This window comes from Bos indicus x Bos taurus, chromosome 10 (genome assembly GCF_003369695.1).
Source record: "Bos indicus x Bos taurus breed Angus x Brahman F1 hybrid chromosome 10, Bos_hybrid_MaternalHap_v2.0, whole genome shotgun sequence".
Classification (NCBI taxonomy): Eukaryota; Metazoa; Chordata; class Mammalia; order Artiodactyla; family Bovidae; genus Bos; species Bos indicus x Bos taurus.
Window position 1 is genome coordinate 55,506,604 of NC_040085.1, and position 21,662 is coordinate 55,528,265.

Sequence of the window (21,662 nt, forward strand, 5' to 3'; positions counted from 1 at the left end):
AGAATGGGAATATTTGAATTCTGTCATTTCTTATTTGTTTATTAGCACTGGAGAGTTTTATGTCTAGTTTTGAACTTACACTCAATGCCTCACACCCAGCGACATCTGCAGTGCTGCCAGACATGCTTTTTCCACACTTGTCTAAACTGACCCATGACTTTGAGGGTTGGGAAAAATTATTTAACATCTAATGCTGAGGCCTAGCAGTGACGAGGTCTAATAGTGTGGAACATTTACACAGAAGGAACCAAGCATTTGAGAGGGCAGACAAGGAAAGATATAATTCTGCAGGGGCCCATTCCTTTCCCCTCTGCCCATGATTTTTTGTGCAAGTGAAGACAGAGACTCTCGATGTGTCATTTTTGTTTACAGTAGGAGTTTCAGGCAAGGGGTTATAAAAAGTTGGTGAGATTTTGAACTATGAGTGGATAGAAGAAGATGTTTGCAGATATTTTAACATTCACAAGTGAATGTTTTTACCCTCATTTCTTTCATTGCTTTCCTAGGAACATTCTTTTTATTTAAGAAATAGGCACTTTTAATTATACCTATTGTAGTAATCATTTTACCATTTAAGTCATATAATTAAGCACCTTAAGCTTTTACAGTGTTGTGTGTCAATTAGTAAGCTTAGTCACTCCATTATGTCTGACTCTTTGCAACCCCATGGACCAGGCTGCTCTGTCCATGGGATTTCCCAGGCAAGAATACTGGAGTGGGTAGCCATGCCCTCCTCCAGGGGATCTTCCTGACCCAGGGATTGAACCCGCATCTCTTATGTCTTGCATTGGCAGGAGGGTTCTTTACCACTAGTGCTGCCTGGGACATATGTCAATTACATTCTCAGTGAAACTGGGAAAAACAATCAAAAAGAAATAGGAACTAATATAGCTTTAGTGATTCAAATGAAACATTCTGTAAAGCACTGGTATATCCAAATCCCCTTGGGAAAAGTATGCAGGGATAAGAACTGCCCCAGTGGCTTCATTCTGAGTGTTTGTGGGGGATTGTGTGTGTGTACATGTGCTCATGTTAACATACAAGTTGTACTTCCTGCGTTTCATGTCAGTGAAAGATGCACGCCGTTCTTTGAGGTCTGACATATTTCTACTGCTTGGTATCAAACTCCCTGGGAAACTGGTAGACTTTTTAAGAACAGAAGCTTTGTCGTTGGGAGCTGCTACACAGGGGATTTGGAAACCGCTTCCCTGGTGGCTTAGAATGTAAACAATCTGCCTGCAATGCAGGAAACCCGGGGTTCGATCCCTGGGTCGGTAAGATCCCCTGGAGAAGGAAATGGCCACCCACTCCAGTATTCTTGCTGGAGAATTCCCTGCAAGAGGAGCCTAGCAGGCTACAGTCCATGGGGTTGCAAAGAGCTGGGCACATGTGAGCGACTGATTCTTACTCTTACTAGGTAAGGCGGTAGAATGGGTGGATGTGCCAGTGTCAGTTCCTTCTCAGAGGCTGGCACTATGTGGAAGCAGTGCCCATTCTTCTCAGTGATGAAATATGAAGACCGTCACCTTCCCCAGAGCCCATAAAGTATTGAGAGCACAGTGCTGGCATCACTCTGGCTGAGCAGGATATCTTTTAGATTGGATTTCAGGGCAGAGCTGTGCTGGTGTTTGGGATGGGAGTTGCTACTTTCTGTGTGTGATGGACAGTGTGCCGGCAGCCTCTGAATTAGGTCATAGAGACATGAATCTGGAGGGTTTTTTAGAATATCATTTGGATCACCCTGGCCTTTGTGCAGCTTATTGTCTTCCTAAGATAGGTCAGATAGTTGCCTGCATGACCTGATAATTTTGCCTGAAGCTGCTTTTCAAAAGACAGGACGTACCCATGTTCAGCATATACACAAAGCACATTCCAATGGCAGCTAGGAGTAGGTGTTGAATTATCTGCATTTTGAGTCTCTACATTGCTCCCCACCCACCCACTCCCCTAAACACTGAGCATGTTAAGAGCTGAGAGATTTTTTTTTTTTTTAAACCAGGGTGACCAGGGCAGGATATTCACCATGTAGAAACTTTCAGAAATAAAAGTACTGGTCTGTAGGAGTGAATGTTCCCAAGATGTGTTCCTTTTATCATTGCTTTTCTTTTCCGGTATACTTTGTGAGATGTGTCTTAAATTTTTTGGTTCTGCAGACCTCAGAAAAGAAAATCAGAGCACGCAAAAAAATTATACACAAATGAGATTATATAAAGGAACACATTCTCTCTGGGGTATTTATGGAAACATCTTTCTAATCTCTAATCTAAAATCTTTAGTACTAGCCTTGGAATGTTTTATTAATAAATTCTTTTGGTTTTTAATTAGTGATTTATGACATGTTTCCATTGGGTAGCCTTTGAACTATTACTTCACTTCTCTGAATTTCAGTTTCCTCATCTGAAAATGAGCACAGCAAATCATATTCTTGATAGAATTTAAGGGAAGAGTCACACAATCATTTACAAAGCTCTCTAAAAGTTGTTCATTATTATTTTTATTCTACACTGTGACTTCATATGGACTAGATAAATTCAAGATTCAGTCAAATTCCCTTAAGTTTTAATTAGGCTATTTTTATTCAAAAAATTTCCAGATAACTAATTTTTTAGAAGTAAATGCTTACAACTTGCTTAATTTGTGAATTGTTAATTTCTATGAAATAATCTCAACCACAGCGTGCCATTAACTGACTTCTTTTAGAAACAAACTCTATCAATGATCTATTCCCCCCCCCCCTTTTTTTTTTGTTCCTTAGCAACAGTCTTGTCTCTGTTCTGATGATAAGAATTGGTATAAAAATGATTTTAAAAGATCCATTTCCTATTGACTCTTATGAAATAGAGTTTGAGATTCAAGCCCTTCAAAGCTTTTGAAGCTGTAAAATATTTTCAAATGATCCATCTGAAAGAAGGAAAAATTTTACTCTCATATTCCATGAATTCCATTTATCTGGGTCTTTTGTTATTTGATTTTTCATTTTAATTTTTTAAAATTAAAAAGTGAATAGAAACCTTGATTTCTTATTAGAAATTGTGTTTTTCATTATTTTATTTTATTATTTGGTTTCTTAGAAACATATTTATCTTTTCATCAAATTAAATTCTCACCACTCTGACAGAATTCTAACTTAGATTTCTTAGTTGGAAGTACCTGTGAAATTCTAAGCCTTCATTTACCATTTAAGATGCAGGTATTGTGCTAGGTGCTAGGGCTGTATAGATCTGTCTTTAAAGGGCTCACATTCTATATAAAAGAGAGGGTAATTAATCAGTTCCAGGGAGTCTGAAATGCTCAAATAACCTGAGTATAAGAGCAAAGCCACCAAATAGCATTCAAAAATGACCTGTTTCCTTGCTTCATTTGGAAGCCACTCTTTCTAGAATTGGCTCGCTGAAACTTTGGTCTGTGAACTAGCCCTGGGTCCTGATTTTACATCATAGTTTCTGGGATCTTCTGCTTTGTAAAATAATGCAGGTACATTGAGAATTAGAATATCCAATCACTCCTCAGTTTTTAAGTTCCTGATTTATGGACTTAGGGATATCCCATACTGGCCCTAATGGGCTCCTGCTGGGGGTGGGGGGTGGCCTTGGGCCTGGGGCTGGGCAGCCTTCCAGCCAGGCTGCCCTCTCAGGATTGCGTGGAGTGGCCTGAGTTTAAGGTGGTTGGTGCTCACAGCTCACTGGGCAGCTGGCTGGAGCTGCAGGGACCATGGGTTTGAGTGGCCAAGTTTCCCTCTGGTTGCCTGCCGTGGAATGTGTTTTCCCATAGAAACAACATTTTAAGTCTGTGGTCAGGTTCCCAGACCAGCCTACAATAGCCCATTTAGCTGATAATGTGGCCGAGAGACTGCTATTTGACTAGCCCGGGGACCAAACCACCACCTATTAACATTGTTTCTATTGGAAAAGCCTGTCCAAGTTCTAAATACCAATATAGAAATGACATTTTGGAACCCTACCTGTTTGTCAGCTGGGAGCTGCCAGTCCTCAGAACTGGAGAGTTGAATCACTCTGCCCTCCCGGCTGCTGAAGGACACCATTCTTTCCCCTCAGCCTGATCCCATTGGCTGGCTTTCCTGTCTTTTCCTGGGGCTGCCAGGACATTCAGAAGATATTATCTCCTTGGACAGAGCTCTCTGTTTGAGAACTTCTGGGAAGTGGTGAGAATCGTGGTTTCAATCCCTTATTTCTTCTGTGGGTGGTAAAGAGGTGGGAAGGGACCAGTTGGCCGTTGGGAGTGGTGAATTCCGTAGGACCATCCTGGGCCTGCCTGTTCTGGATCACCTGTCTACTTTACTTGTTTGCATTTCAATCATTTCTAGAATTTTGCCCACCCTTTAGAAAAGTACAGTGTGGCTTTGGCTTGGGTAAATGGAGCAAATATCCCAGTCTAAGAAAATAACCACGCTCATCTTGAACTCATGGGTAAATCCAAGGGATTGCTGGGTTCTGGGAAACAGTTCTTCCGAAGCACCATGAGTTTATGTGATACCATTGGTTAAATCCTTGTAGAGGCTGGAGAGACGCAATTATGAGGCACATTTTATTTGTTGTTTGTTTTTTATTTTTTTCCTGTTTTGAAGAAACCCCTCCTCATCCTTACAGGATTGAATAGTAATTTCAAATTCATAAACAAATACACCTCTCCCCATGTTTAGATGGGAGTTCCTTTTATACTCACAACCAGTGGTGTGATGCCAGCGGGCAAGATACAGATCCCTTGCCTTGGAGAGAAGTAGGTTTAGTGCAAGTTTACCATAACAGAAAGCTAGTCAAACCATTACCTTTAGAAGTTTGAGGGGGTCACATGGGTGGTTTAGTGAACTGTGCAGACTTGTGTGTTCCCAGTATTGTGTAATCCACAGTTCTAGACATAGAAAGTGCCCTGTGTGGTCAGGAGGATCAGGACTTGCCACACACATCCGTGTGCTTCTGGTTTTCTTGGGTCAATGTCTGGTTTCCTAGTCCAGTGCACCCTGTGGCTTTAAATTCTCCCTCTTTTACAACTTTTTATTTTTTTTTCCAAAGTAAAGCAAAGACTTGCACATGTTCCAATTCAGGTCTCAGTTTAGTTGCTCACTCATGTCCAACTCTTTGCAGCCCCATGGACTGCAGCATGCCAGGGTTCCCTGTCCATCACCAATTCCTAGAGCTCACTCAAACTCATGTCCATTGAGTCGGTGATGCCATCCAAACATCTCATCCTCTGTCATCTCCTTCTCCTCCTGCCTTCAGTCTTTCCTAGCATCAGGGTCTTTTCCAATGAGTCAGCTCTCTGCGTCAGGTGGTTGAAGTATTGGAGTTTCAGCTTCAGTATCAGTCCTTCCAATGAACACTCAGGACTGATTTCCTTTAGGATTGACTGATTGGATCTCCTTGCAATCCAAGGGACTTTCAAGAGTCTTCTCCAACACCACAGTTCAAAAGCATCAATTCTTCAGTGCTCAGATTTCTTTATAGTCCAATTCTCACATCCAGGCATGACTACTGGAAAAACCGAGCTTTGACTAGATGAACTTTTGTTGGCAAAGTAGTGTCTCTGCTTTTTAATATGCTGTCTAGGTTTGTCATAGCTTTTCTTCCAAGGAGCAACTTTTAATTTCATGGCTGTAGTCATGATCTGCAGTGATTTTGGAGCCCCAAAAAATTAAGTCTCTTACTGTTTCCATCATTTCTTCATCTATTTACCATGAAACGATGGGACCAGATGCCATGATCTTAGTTTTCTGACTGTCAAGTCTTAAGCCAACTTTTTCACTCTCCTCTTTCACTTTCATCAAGAGGCTCTTTAGTTCCTCTTCACTTTCTGCCACTTAGGTGGTGTCATCTGCATATATGAGGTTATTGATATTTCTCCCAGCAATCTTGATTCCAGTTTGTGCTTCATTCAGCCTGGTATTCCACATGATGTACTCTGCATATAAGTTAAATAAGCAGGGTGACAATATACAGCCTTTACATACTCCTTTCCCGATTTGGAACCAGTCTGATTTTCCATGTGCAGTTCTATCTGTTGCTTCTTGACCTGCATACAGATTTTCCAGGAGGCAGGTCAGGTGGTCTGGTATTCCCATCTCTTTAACAACTTTCCAGTTAGTTGTGATCCACATAGTCAAAAGCTTTGGTGTAGTCTATAAAGCAGAAGTAGATGTTTTTCTGAAATTCTCTTGCTTTTTCGATGATCCAACGCATGTTGGCAATTTGATCTCTCTTTCCTCTGCCTTTTCTAAATCCAGCTTGAACATCTGCAAGTTCTCAGTTCATGTACTGTTCAAGCCTGGCTTAAAATTTTGGGGGTTACTTTGCCACCATGTGAGATGAGTGCAATTGTGTGGCAGTTTGAACATTCTTTGGCATTGCCTTTCTTTGGGTTTGGAATGAAAATTGACCTTTTCCAGTCCTGTGGCCACTGCTGAATTTTCCAAATTTGTTGGCATATTGAGTGTAGCACTTTCACAGCATCATCTTTTAGGATTTGAAATAGCTCAACTGGAATTCCATCACCTCCACTAGCTTTGTTCGTGGTGATGCTTCCTAACGTCCACTTGACTTCTCATTCCAGGATGTCTGGCTCTAGGTGAATGATCACACCATCATGGTTATCTGAGTCATTAAGATCTTTTTTGTATAGTTTTTCTGTGTATTCTTACCACCTCTTCTTAATATCTTCTGCTTCCATACCATTAGATCCATACCATTAGGTTAGGTCCATACCATTTCTGTCCTTATTGTGTCCATCTTTGCATGAAATATTCCTTTGGTATCGCTAATTTTCTTGAAGAGATCTCTAGTCTTTCCCATTCTGTTGTTTTCCTCTATCTCTTTGCGTTGATAACTGAGGAAGGCTTTCTTATCTCTCCTTACTATTCTTTGGAACTCTGCATTCAGGTGCTTATATCTTTCCTTTTCTCCTTTGCCTTTAGCTTCTCTTCTTTTCTCAGCTATTTGTAAGGCCTCCTCAGACACCATTTTGCCTTTTTGCATTTTTTTCCCCTTGGGGATGGTCTTGATCATTGCCTCCTGTACAATGTCTGGAACCTCCGTCCATAGTTCTTCAGGCACTCTATGAGATCTAATCCCTTGAACCTGTTTGTCACTTCCACTGCATAACTGTAAGGGATTCGATTTAGGTAATACCTGAATGATCTAGTGGTTTTCCCATTTCAGTCACCTATAAAAAATTGCAACAGGATTTAAACTGGCTGCCACTGTAAAATGATCTCCCAGATTTGGGGAACTGCCTTAGCAACTGGGTTTCCTTAGCTGAGAAAGGCTGAAGGTGTGTGTGTGTGTGTGTGTGTGTGTGTGTGTGTGTGTGTGTGTGTGTGTTTGTCTGTGTGTGTGTGTCTGTATGTGTGTCCTTGATATGGCAACCTAAATTCTTTGGCTTTCAGGTTCTAGGGCTATTGCTTTGGATCAACACAAAATTTCCACAAAACACAACTTAGGGCATACATAAAATGAAACTGTGCAAGTCTCATCCTCTCTGTGCCACTGGTGCAAACAGATTAGGGAGGGAAAAGCCTCCATTCTAGCAGTGTAGCCAGAGGAACCTCTCCAGGCTACCTGCTGAGTTCTGTGATGCTCGTCTTTAGGAATTGACCACAAATGCTGGCCCCATCAGTGACTTTGATCAGACACAACAATCTTCCATGAGAAAGTACACTTCAAACTTTTGCTGAGTTGAGTCACCTTTGGGATTTATGGTTTTCTTTTGCTGAAGAAATAAGTAGAATCAGATATTTATATATGAGTATTTTCTGTACATTGATATTGTATTTTCTCAAAGGAAATGTATTGATCCCTGAGTTATAAACATTGATAACCTCACTGATTAGAATAAATTAATGATCAGAATATCCACAAAATGGCCAAGCCATGAAACCATTATGCATTACTATTTAACTGTCTGCAAATGTTAGTCACCCAGTTTTGTTTGACTCTTTGAAACCTCACAGACTGTAGCCTGCTAGGCTTCTCTGTCCATGGAATTGTCCAGGCAAGAATACTGGACTGGGTTGTCATGCCCTTCTCCAGGAGATCTTCCCAACCCAGGGATCAAACTCAGGTCTCCCACATTGCAGGCAGATTCTTTATTATCTGGGCTTCCCTGGTGGCTTAGAGCGTAAAGCGTCTGCCTGCAATGCGGGAGACCGGGGTTCAATCCCTGAGTCAGGAAGATCCCCTGGAGAAGGAAATGGCAACCCACTCCAGTACTCTTGCCTGGAAAATCCCATGGATGGAGGAGCCTGGGAGGCTGAAGCCCATGGGGTTGCAAAGAGTCGGACACGACTGAGCTACTTCACTTTCACTTCTTTATTATCTGAACCACTAGGGAACCCCATTTAACTGTCTATAACCATTTAAATAGGCATGGAATATTCTTCTGTTAAATAGATTAATTTATAAGAAATAGTTCTCACTATGAGACAGTTTTCTATGTTGGCCTCATTTACAGCTGGCCTGTTTATGATACTGAAGAGATGGTATTAATCTTTGTTAATTATGATTTGTACTTACTGAGGCATTTAGTCAGTGTTCTCTTGTGTGCTTCTGAACAGACTCCAGATGTTCCTGGCATAACAAGCATTGTTTCTCTGTTTGAAGAACTGTCTGACTGGGATCAGAGGGCCTATGGGTGGGTTTCACAGATGAGAATCTGTACATAAAATTATTTAAAGTATATAATTGCAATATCACATATGTAGGTTTTTGAGAAGTATGTCTGGAATTGTGTTGGTAGGTTGAAACATGATGGGATTAATCAAGGAAAAGAGATTAGTGTTATGAGGGGAGATGGAATTATACACTAAACACAAAGGTAGAAGAGCTAGTATAAATGTGAAAGAAGAGTTTAGAGTGTGTGTGTGTGTGTGTGTGTGTGTGTGTGTGTGTGTGTGTGTGTGTGTATTGGGGGAGGGGGTTTGTACATGAGTGACACCTGAGTCCCTGAAGAGGAGGAGCAGAGCTGAAAGGCATCTGAAGCTAATAGTGAGATGTTTAACATTTTATGGTGATTAAAGGTCTATCTCTGTATCCCAGGAGAATAGAATTAGGCATGGTGAATATGAAAAGATGCTTAGCAACTACTGAGAACCTACTGCATATCTCAGGAAACTCTAGACAATGCTCTGTGGTGACCTAAATGGGAAGGAAGTCCAACTGCTGTACAGTAGAAACTAACACAATATGGTAAAGCAACTGTACTCCAATAAAAAGTAATTAAAAAAAGAAGCAGCTTAGCTACATTGTCCTAGTGGAGCAGAGAGGAACTAAGAAGCCAGGAAAAAGGAATGTGATATTAGTCCAACAGTGAAACACTAGGATTTGGACAAGGGATTTACTAATGGGGTTAGAGGATTTGAGAGTAATTTCAACAGTGGGATGAAATAAAACTAGTGACCCCTCTTAGCAACTGGGAAGCATCAAGGCATAACTCAGATAGTCCCCTTCCAAGCTTACCTCGGGTGATGAGGCTAGATGCTCTTGTTCTGAGCTTCCTTAGCTCCTCAGGCAGGCCTAGACATCTGCGTTTTACCTGTCACACTGGCCTGCTATGCATACTTGTCTGTCTTCTTTCAAGAGCAAAGACTCTTATCTTAGTCACCTTTGAGGGAATGTAACAGTTTATTTATAATTGCATGGTAACAATATTATTGTTATTTTACTTTTAAATAAACTTTAAAAGTTCTAATAAATTTTAGAACAGTTTTAGATTTACAAGGAAAAAAAAAAAAACAAAACAGGAGGATAATACCAAGAGCTCCTGTAAACCCTGGACACAAATTTCTCCGCTGTTAGCCTCCTATACTACTTTAATACATTGAGGACAATTAACTGAACCAATATTGATACATTTTTGTTAACTAAAGTCCATTTTTTATTCAGATTAATTTATTTTTTAACCGAATGTCCTTTTGAATGTTCAAAATCCCATCCAGGATGCCACACATTACATTTAGTTTTCATGTCTTCTTAGAATGTGACAGTTTCAGACTTTCCTTGTTTGTGATGACCATGACAGTTTTGAGGACTATTGGTTAGGAATTTTGTAGATCATCCCTCAATTAGGATTTCTTGGGAAATGTTTAAGGAGTAGTGAGTTATACTTCACCTTTTTGAAGGCAGAGTATCTACATAAATTATTTGGAACTTATTAGCACAAGAGACTTTGCTCTTTTCTTGCCTTTATTTATTCAATCGTGTATTTATCAATCTTGACTCATAGACATTTATTTTATACTTTGGATTATAATCCAATACTACTTTTGTTATTCTGCTACTTAAATGTTTCTAGCTTTGGCCACTGGGAGCTCTTCATTTGGCTCCTGTATCCTTGACATATGCTCATCCTTGTGAGTTCTGTTCTTTGTTTGGTAGTTACCTTCTACTTTCTATCGCCACGTGATACTCCAGACTCACCCTGTGCACTTCTTGCCCAGTCCTCGAGTCAGCCCTGTGTCCCAGGAGCCCTGGTTCCTTTTATTGGAGAATGGTATTAGAAACCATGATCTTGGTGTTAAGTATGCTTCTCTTAGTTAGTTTTATTTCTTATCTAACACAGGGCCTAACACACAATAGATTCTCACTGCATATGGTTGAATGGCTTTGCGTTTGTCTATACTCGCCTTGTAGACAAGGCAGTTATTCACATGCCTTATTGTGTGCTCAGCAGTGAATTTACTGGCTATACCAGAAGATGAGTTATGTGATCTTGGATGCCTTGTTGCTGCTGTTGTTCAGTTGCTAAGTCTTTGTGACCCTGTGGACTGCAGCACACCAGGCTTCCCTGTCCTTCATTTTCTCCTGTCTCTTGGAATTTGCTCAAACTCATGTCCATTGTATCAGTGATGCCATGCAACCATCTCATCCTCTGTCAGTTGGAGGTAGTAACAGACCATTTCATTCTAGAGGCCCTGAGAGTAGAAGTCGAGAGAGAGAGAGAGAGAGAGAGAGAGAGAGAGAGAGAAAGAGAAAGGAAGGAGGGAAAAGAAGTGAAGGGAGGGAAGCCTTGAGAAACAGACAGACACTAGCTTTGGAGGTGAGGATAATGGAGTTACTAGTCTAACAGTTGGGAGAAAGCAAGAAGAGGATAAACCTCCTTCAAACCAGAATACCAATGGTTCATCTTCCTGTTCCTTTTGAAATCATTTTCATTCAGAAGAATTGTGTGCGGTAGGTTAGAGAGGTTGGCTGACTGGCTTAAGTCTTCCAACGAGAAAGCCAGGATTGTCTGTGTCCCAGCCAGTGCTGATCCAGACAATCCAGAAATACGTCCTGGGGTCTGGAGAGCCTGGCTGATGCTTGAGAAGGCCATGGAAGCCATTTTCATTGCTGGGGTTTGAAGTTTCATTACTCGATTTGTTGTGACTGGCAGATGGGTTGGAACGGTCACATGTATTCAAATCACTGCTGTGACCTCTGCCTTCGGCTAAGAAGAGAGCCAGAATAAAATAAATAAAATAAGGGCGGGGCAGTTGCAAAGTTTACTGAAGCAATAGAGTCATTTATGAGATAGCACCGATGGTTTTTCTTTTTACCTGGATAAAATCTGTCAAAGTACTCATAAAATAATGATGTATGGTTCCACATTATATATAGCTCATTTGCATATTATAGTTTTTTCATCTCATTTTTGATAAAGTTGTAATTATTTTTAAACTCTGAAACTGGACTATTAGGAATGTCTACCTTGAGGTGTGTTACATGGGCACCTTTTGTCATGTGGTGGCATATGCTTTTGATACCTCCCCATACTTATGCTCAAGAGGACTAAATGATAACTTTTTTCTCTGAAGGTCAAAGAAGCCAGCAGGGTCCATATCATTAACCTTTCAGTTCAGTTCAGTTCAGTCGCTCAGTCGTGTCTGACTCTTTGCGACCCCATGAATCGCAGCACGCCAGGCCTCCTTGTCCATCACCAGCTCCCGGAGTTCACTCAGACTCATGTCCATCGAGTCAGTGATGCCATCCAGCCATCTCATCCTCTGTCGTCCCCTTCTCCTCCTGCCCCCAATCCCTCCCAGCATCAGGGTCTTTTCCAATGAGTCAACTCTTTGCATGAGGTGGCCAAAGTACTGGAGTTTCAGCTTTAGCATCATTCCTTCCAAAGAAATCCCAGGGCTGATCTCCTTCAGGATGGACTGGTTGGATCTCCTTGCAGTCCAAGGGACTCTCAAGAGTCTTCACCAACACCACAGTTCAAAAGCATCAATTCTTTGGCGCTCAGCTTTCTTCACAGTCCAACTCTCACATCCATACATGACCACAGGAAAAACCATAGCCTTGACTAGATGGACCTTTGTTGGCAAAGTAACGTCTCTGCTTTTGAATATGCTATCTAGGTTGGTCATAACTTTCCTTCCAAGGAGTAAGCGTCTTTTAACTGGAGAAGGGAATGGCAAACCACTTCACTATTCTTGCCTTGAGAACCCCATGAACATTATCATTAGCCTTTACCTAATGCTTATTATTCTGTTTGTCCAAAGTTTTATCACTTCACAACTGAGAAACTCATGCATATAAAATAGGAGTCCCTTGAATTTGTTTTGATTACCCTGGTCTTGTCTGAAAAATACTTTGCATTTGGGATAGGAAACAGAAGGGCTATCCTGGCTATAAGACGCCAGACTCACAGAAGTGGGTTCTGGCTTAGGAATGTGGACACACTGCAGACATCTCACACAGAGGCCAATTCTTACAATGATGTGGTCAGACGTGGTAGAGCCCAGCTGTTTGCTCCATTGAGAGGGGCTTTAGCTAGCCCACACAATCTCTGAGACTGTGTCTGAACTGGATCCAAATATCCAGCCTGCCGAGGCTCACCCCTCCCCTAGAGTGACTGGAGTTGGGTTATTGCAGGGCTAACATTCAGAGCAACTGGTAAGAAAAGTTACAAAGAGTAATTGAAAAAATGTAATGTATAGCAGTAAAGTGGAATCATATCCTTCCCACCATAAACTATTAAGAATCAGGTAAAACAGTTTATGTTTGGCTTTGGTCAGTTGATGGACATTTTTTGATATTTTTAATCTATGCCACCATTAATGCTGCTGAGCGAATATCATCTTATTACCTAAATACATCTTTGCCTTAAGACAGTGTGCTCTAAAATAAGATTTCCTGGGTTCAAATCCCCATTCTCTACTTCTAAGCTATGGGACTTTAGCTAGCTAGCTTGTTTACCCTTCCTAAGATATAGTTTCCTTACTGTTAAAATAGTAATAATGGAATTTAGCTTAGAGAGTTTCTATGAAGATGAAATAATGTGTCTTTAGCACTTGGCATATCTTTTCTCTTTGAATTTTACCTTTAATTTGCTGAATGCTACTGCCACTTGCATGGAGCTCTAACTCTGACTTTTGTTAGTGATGGGTTGGTGGGTATATCTGATGAAGTACAAAGGAAGAGGTCTGAATGCTACACTTTTATTTACACAAAAAAGTAACTTCATTAATGATTTGTCTTCTTTATTAATGATTTTTTGTGCTGAAACCTGGAGAGTAAAATCTTTTGGAATGGAAATAATCCAACATGTCTACTTTAGACTTCAAATATCTTAGTGCTTTCCAACTTAAATAAGACATTCATTTCTAGAATTAAACCTTGTGTGTGTGTGTGTGTGTGTAAGTAGAATAAGTGCCATCCAGTTAGTTTGCAGTTCTCAAGACCAAAGTCAGCAGAGGAGAAAACTTATATCTTTCTAATACTTTGTATTCAGCCACAAGACATAGTAGGGTTTAGTGTTGTTGAAGAACAAATGGTAACAAGACAAAGCAATTGTCATTTGATGATATTTGTTGAAGTTAAATAATATATTACCTATTAAAAAGGACAAAGTTATTAAACTCCAAAAAGTCAGAGCATGAAAAGAAATCATAATTCAACACTATATAGAATTTTAAGAAATGCAATGAAATGAAAATGTGATAATTAATGAAAGGGAACGATGAATGCTTCATTCGAATGAAGCAGGAATTACCCTGTTTATGAGATAAGAAGTTCATACGTTTAAAGTAAAAATTGTTGTTTTAAATAAAAGATGATCAAAGTATAACAGGACATATTTTTAAAATGAATAGTTATAGATGGGTATTAATTGAGGAAGCAAAAGAACTTTCTGCTTCCCCAGATCTTCATCTCCTGGGGTAACCAGTTTTAACCATTTCTGTTTTTATTTCTTCTCGTGTTTATCCTCCTGACACCATGCACTGTGTTTGTAACTCTGTGTCTACATTTAAACAGTACATATTGGCTTCTTGCGGTGAGAGATGGGGACATAGCTCACTTGGATCTATACTTTTACTCTCTCTTCTCTTTCCCATTTAAAAAATAATTATTGAATGACTTTTAGTTATTGGTATTTAAAAAAATTAGGTTCTTAAACCTCTGTTTCCTGAATCAATTGCTTTATTTCTCTCCACGCTTTTCTTTCCAACTATTTCTTGATTTACGACCCATGATTGTTTAAAACATTTACCTTTTGTTTTGTAACCATTGTAAATTGCAGTGTCGTCCATGTTTTGTCTATAGGTTGATTCTAAACATTGAAGGAACAATAAAGAATGTCTATTACTGTGATTTTTCAAATATCTTGGAAAGTCTTTTGAATATCTTGCTTTGTAGGACTGATTTTGTACTCTTTTTTACCTACTTTTTTTTTTTTTTTAACCCTGTTGTATGTGTTTACTCCATAAATACACTCATTCTTGTCAGACAATGTGTCTTGGTTTTTGTTTGAAAAACATAGTTACTCTGAGTACAGGACACCCTACAAAAGGCTCAGGAACTCTCTGAAGCTCTTCCAGGGTTTGGTTTGGAGTTGCATCGAATCCAGTGGAGTTGTTGGTGGGGAAGGTTTGAGGTGGTTGACTTTGGCCTGGATTGTCATTTTAGATTGAGAGAACTTTTGTGAAGTTTGGGTGTTCTCCTGCCCCAGCTGTCTGTCCTATCTCTTCCTCTCACTCCCCTTTCCAAGATTATGAGTTGCCCTGGGAAGTTCTGGGCACTCCGAACTAAAGTTTAGGGCACTACTTTGTCACAGGAGGGACAGAGAATGGACAGCATTTGGCTTGGAATTCCCAGTAAAGTTTCTCTCTCTTCCATAATCTCTTATGGTTCCTTTGGCTGAATAGCTAATTTAGATCAGAAGATAATTCCACCACCATGCTGCTGCTGCTATGTGTTTTCATTTTCCTTTTCATTTATAAGCTTTCCATGTTCATTCGGAGAAGGCGATGCCACCCCACTCCAGTACTCTTGCCTGGAGAATCCCATGGGCAGAGGAGCCTGGTAGGCTGCAGTCCATGGGGTCGCTAAGAGTCGGACAGGACTGAGCGACTTCACTCTCACTTTTCACTTTCATGCATTGGAGAAGGAAATGGGAACCCACTCCAGTGTTCTTGCCTGGAGAATCCCAGGGATGGGGAAGCCTGGTGGGCTGCCGTCTGTGGGGTTGCACAGAGTCAGACACGACTGAAGCGACTTAGCAGCACCAGCAGCAGCAGCATGTTCATTATTTCATCTGATACACACACATGTGATGTGGACACATTCCATTATCCCAATTGTAGAGAAATAAACTAAGGCTCAGAGAGTTCCCAACACCAGGCACATATTAAGCCTCTATCCAATAATTTTCTGTCTAGTGTTGGAATAGCCCTGGCTATTCTACCCTGGCTAATCTTACCCTGGCTAGGTATGTATTTGGGGCCCTCTCCTTGGCTCCTCCATCCTTCTTTCTCTTTCTAATGTCAGCATCAGTTGGTCTGAAGTATGCATTTTTCCCTGTAGGATGTTCCAGGTTCTCTGGGGCTGTAAAGGGAGTTCAGGACAGGCAAAGACTTGAGCTCATTTTCCAATCCTGCATTTGGTTAAGGTGGTGAGTTTAGGGAGAATACAGGAGGGTTCTGTGCAAATATAGTGAGAATATGTGAGTATACCCCAACAGAAAATGTATTTTAGCTCTGCAATAGTTTTTAAAGGCTTATACTTATGGGACTATAGTATTTATACCAGCAAGGCTTGGGATAGCTGCTGTTTTGTGAAATCGATTGTAAAACATTTGATCTGCCTTATCAGCCCCTCAACCTGAAGAACTGGCGTCAATGTTCAGGCCCACAGATGTGGCAGAGTGAAATGAATGGTTTCTTCTGGGTGTCTGTGTTATATCCTCTGCCTTAGTTTCCAGTATAAAATTTGCTAAATCTTTACCCAGTTGTTCCCTTAAAGTGTTAAATATGGATCATCTGGATTCTGAATGCTTGGCTTTGTTCCAAAACATGTGATGAACTGTCTGTAAACAAGAAATCCAGTTGACATGGACTTTATTTTCCTGTAACTGTGGGTATCAACTATGTTTCCAAACTTTTGCTAAAGAAATATTTACATGTTTTGGCTTTTTTTTTTTTTCTGACTAATGTTGGAGTTTGCATTCCTATAATTCTGGTGAAAGGAAGAATGTGGTCATATTTTAGAGGGTAGATTGGCCATAGGAAAAAATACACACAACTTCAATGAGTAAAAATATAAGACCTAATATTCGGTATACTTCATGATGACTTTTCTTAACTAGATTGGTAAATACGTTGTTTAAACTAGACTCGTGTAACACCATAAATTTTTATATCCGTGCATTGTGATAGAACTGCATTTTGTTTCTATGGTCTTTATTTTCCTGATGCTCTGTGTACATAGGTGATATTAAGCATATCCTTATTGGTATCATTATGTTAAAATGTACCAAACTACTAAGCCAGCATTGAGTCCCATGAGCGTACTGTTCTTGTCTGCAAAGATTCATACTGTTCTAATAGCTCAGGAATTTTTTCCTTTAATTTAGTCACATATTCTTTTTTGAAAAAAAAATATGGAGTTATTATGATTGAAATTTTTTTGTTTTTATTTCAGACCCAATGTCTGTGGATCACGTTATAATGCTTACTGTTGCCCTGGATGGAAGACTTTACCTGGTGGAAATCAGTGTATTGTCCGTAAGTAATAGGCAATCTATTATTTTTCATCGTTTTCTTTTGTTTTGGTTGCATGGTGATTCTTAGTATTCTGTCCTATGTAACTACATACCATTAATATGTTTATAGCAGAGCCTTCCAGCTCAAAGATTTTCCTACTTCCTCTGAATCCAGCTTTGGAATATATTAACTCAGGCAAGCCACTGTTAATACTTTAATTCAGTGACTTCTTTTAAAATGTTTCTGAGATAGAGGGAATAAAGCCACAGGGATACTCTGATTAAGGTTTCAAGTCATTGCATCTATTATTCCTGGCTGCGTAGACTATGTCATCACTTTGATGGGGTTTTTTAAAAAAGTTTATCATTGCTGCCTTCCTTATTGTAATTTCCGTGTTGGCCACCTACAAGCCTACCCAAACCTTGCGTGTTGAATTTGGGTGATGGAGGCTAAAAGGAAACCTAACTCTTAGACAAAGAGGAGAGAAAGCAGATAGAGCATCATATGAAAATGAGTGAGAAGACTGGGGGAGGAACTCTGATGGTACCAGAGATTCCTGTATTGATTCTGCTTCTGTGGCAAAGCTCAGATTCTCATATCCCACAAATGTGTGTGACAAGTCACATACCAGACAAGGTGGTGTTTAATGGAGATACTAAGTCAGATTAATTATGGCATTGGTCCTGCATGAACTTTTACAGTCATCACACCTGTGAAATAATTTTCAGTTTTTGGAAAAATCCATTAGTATAATAGGGAAATTTAGAGCTGAGAAGCCAGTAAGGAATCATGTCATCCCCCTTCTCATTTGGCCAAAAATGGTCTGTGGAGAAGAAGAGATTATTTCAATCAGCATTCTCTTGGTGACCTGAAAAAGTTAATTTCCTTCCCATTTCTTGATTTTGACTAAAAAAACTTATTCATTTGACACCTTGTGGTTTATTTCAAAATCAAAGCTGACTAAGAGAGGGATGTAATGGTTTTTGGAGTTTTCTAAATGAACTTGACAACAAAACCCTTTCCCTAGTGTTCTGTGGAATCTCTGAGAAATGCTATCTTCAGGTATTCAAGTATTTGTAGAGCCTTTTGAAAGCTTATTTCTTAATAGTTTTCAATCTCCATCCTAGGGCTCTTCTGACGTTTTGATGCATTTTCTATCAAGGGCATTATTTTTGGCCTTGCATATTTCATTTACTTCATGCAAGTTTGTGCAGGAGTTTGATAGAAAGAATCAAGTCTATGAGTATAAAAGAGTAGTGACCAAATCTTGGTCTTTTTATAAGCATAAACCATTTGCCACTTGAACTTATTCTTCAGTCCAGTTAGCAGAGCATTTGGTACCAGTATGATATTAGTCTCTGGGTGGCTTGAAGATGTTAATGGCTTCCTGACTGTAGAATCAGTACTATTAAGTGGATTCACACTTCTCTTCTCAGACTGTTGATGTGGTTCACAACAGGACTAAATGTGTAGGATACAAGTTGCTCTGTAGATCAGAAGTTCTCAGCTGGCAGGATCTGAACCAGGAAGCGGTCTGAGCCAGCCATGAAATTTTTTATAAAGATTACTAAATTTTAAATATTTACAATAAAATAGGCTACCAAGAATACTGCTACAAGTTTTATATCACTAACTCTAAGTTAGTGTAAAAAACAGAATGTGTATGTGTATTAGTCGCTAAGTCATGTTTGACTCTTGTGACCCCATGGCCTGTAGCCCACCAGGCTCCTCTGTCCATGGGATTTTCCAGGCAAGAATACTGTAGTAGGTTGCCATTTCCTTCTCCAAGGGAATCTTCTAGACCCAGGAATGAAACCCAGGTCTCTTGCATCATAGGCGGATTCCTGCATGGCAGGCAGATTCTCTACCCACTGAGCTACAGAAAGCCCCATACATACATAATTATGTATATGGACTTCTTTGGTGGCTCAGTGGCAAGGAATCCTCCTGACAATGCAAGAGACACAGGAGAAGCAGGTTTGATCCCTGGGTTAGTAAGATCCCCTGGGGGAGGAAAAGAACCTACTCCAGTATTCTTGTTTGGGAAATCCCATGGACAGAGAAGGCTGGTGGGCTACAGTTCATGGGCTCACAAAGAGTTGGACACTACTTAGCTACTGAACAAAATATATATTTGTGTGTATGTATATGCAGGAATATATATACAAACATACAAATATATATATATATGTGTGTGTGTGTGTGTGTGTGTGTGTGTGTGTGTGTATATATAGAGAGAGAGAGAGAGAGAGAGGAGGAAATGGCAACCTACTCCAGTATTCTTGCCTGGAAAATTGCATGGGCCGAGGAACCTGGCACACTACAGCCCATGGGGTTACAAAAAGTTGGACCATGACTGAGCGACTAAACAATGCAGGATTTTTGTTTTGTTTTGTTTTCCTTTTATAGACTATCCTGGGCTTATTGACAGATTGTGAGCTGTGGAATAAGTAAAGAGAGGCTAGAGAACTACTCATACGGATAAGGGAGCTTCCCAGTTTTAGATTCTGTTTAGTCTAACAGGTTTGTTTTATACATGAATAGACCTGAAGCCTAAGGTCACACAGGTCATGATAGCAAAGTTATCAAGGAACTTGATAGTCCAAGTTTCCTCACCTGAGGATTGGGACCCTGTGAATCACCGTGCTCTAAAGCCATGTGCTAACAGACCTCTGGTTTTATTCATAGCCATTTGCCGGCATTCCTGTGGGGATGGATTTTGTTCGAGGCCAAATATGTGCACTTGCCCATCTGGTCAGATAGCTCCTTCCTGTGGCTCCAGATCCAGTGAGTATAACATGTCATTATATATAATATTATTTTATGTGGTTATGCCCTATTTTCTCCTAAATTTGCTTTTGGCTTTTCTCTTGCCTGCAATACATTTTTTTTTTTTTTTTCACTAGAACATCTGCCTTCTCTGCTCTGCCCAAAATACTTGGAATGGCTCTCCTCAGTCTGGCCTCCCATTTCCCTTCTTCACTTTTTATAGGGAAATTACCTGTGGGACATAGTTACTATGAATAATATAAAGATTGTGGCATCCTTCTGTGTAGGTGTCATCTTATTTATCTTTGTATCTCCAGTGTAAATACCATAAAATATACTCAATGACATGATCATTTAATGAACATTTTTGACTCAAGGAAACTAGGCATTCTTCCTTGTGGTACTGAAGTAGGAATCTGATTAAACACTTTTTACAACTTGAGACCCCTGCCTTTTGCAAGAGGACAATATTAGGAGTCATCATGGCAGTTTACTGGGGATGATTTATCATGAAGCACAAACATATTTTGCCTTTTAGAATTTTACCACTTTGTTCATTCCATGATGCCAAGGAAATATCCACAGTTCATTATTCAGAGACTTTGCTGGCATATTCTGTTGTTTTTGTTTTTAACATGGGTGCTCAGCAGTGAATTAGGGGAAATGTGGGGGTTGGGAAGGAGGTGAGTCATTAGTTGTTAAAAAATGAAGTTCAATATAAACAGCCCCTCAACATCTTGACCATTACCAAGGCAAAAATCTTAGGTTCCTTTTCCACTTCCAATTTCTTCCCTTACAGCATATTCTGGTTTTGACATGGTTTTGAGAGTATTATGGAATATTGGGAGCTTCCCAGGTGGTGCTAGTGACAAAGAACCCACCTGCCAATGCAGGAGATGTAAGAGATGCAGGTTCGATCCCTGGGTTGGGAAGATCCCCTGGAGAAGGGCATGGCAACCCACTCCAGTATTCTTGCCTGGAGAATCTCATGGACAGAGGAGCTTGATGAGCTATAGTCCATAGGGTCGCAGAGTCAGACACAGCTGAAGCAACGTAGCATGCATGCATGCATTGTGGAATAAGTACATTCTTTTTTGTTGATTGCTAGTAGAGACTTGAGCATGATCAAGATCCTATTACCTATTAAGTTTAACTTTGGTTCTCATTTAACTGTGGTTGTCATGAACCAACTAACAGAATGGGGCCAATAGTGCAGGGCAGCAGACCTTCTTGGTGCCCACTCACATACCTTGGCATTCATGGGTTACACAAACAATTCTGCCTTTAGAGCTCTGTAACATTTTTCTGGCCAGGGAGCATGCATGGCAAGCTGGAAAGGCTGAGGGGATTAATTAGAAGCACCTTTTAACCAGTGACAAATGGAAAGTGTTGGATTAATGCCCGTACTTCCTTGCCTCTCATTTTGCTTAACTATGAGGTGTGTTATGCACTGTCTTCTAAAGTTCCCTAGTGGAGCCCGAGCTGCCCATGTAGGAACAGGCTTGAGAATGTACTTCATTGGTTTCCTTCTGTTACCTGTCTCACTTTCCCAGTCTCTATACCAGTGTTTCCTGAAATTACTTCTAAAAGAAACCACTGACATTTGAGTTATTGTCTCAGAATTTGCTTCTGGTGGAAACCAAATGGAGACAGATGAGGACTAAATACAGACAGTTGTAGGTTGGGATAGAAATTCTCCTGTGGGCTGGGGCTCATTTGCTTATTGCAATGAGTATAGCATGTTCTTCTACTTTTTTTTTTTTTTGCTGTTTTTTTAACTTTGTATTTTGTATTGAGGTATAGCTGATTAATAATGTTGTGCGAGTTTCAGGTGAACAACAAAGGGTAGAATGTTCTTTCTTGATCTCAGCTTGGTTTTGAATGTATGTTCTCCAAGCAACAAGAGGTTAATCCCATATAT

The 21,662-nt window shown here is 40.1% G+C and overlaps 1 protein-coding gene across 2 annotated transcripts in view; it reads left to right on the forward strand.

Annotated features, from left to right (window-relative positions):
* FBN1 (fibrillin 1) overlaps positions 1–21,662 on the forward strand; it is a 264,525-nt gene that overhangs the window by 17,282 nt on the left and 225,581 nt on the right. For both annotated transcript variants that reach the window (XR_003513124.1, XM_027554069.1), the window contains exons 3-4: positions 16,911–16,993; positions 19,661–19,759. Coding sequence is in view for 1 of the 2 variants with exons in the window: in XM_027554069.1 (XP_027409870.1) it covers positions 16,911–16,993; positions 19,661–19,759 (182 nt within the window). In the remaining variant the exon portion in view is untranslated. The remainder of the gene's footprint in view (positions 1–16,910; positions 16,994–19,660; positions 19,760–21,662) is intronic.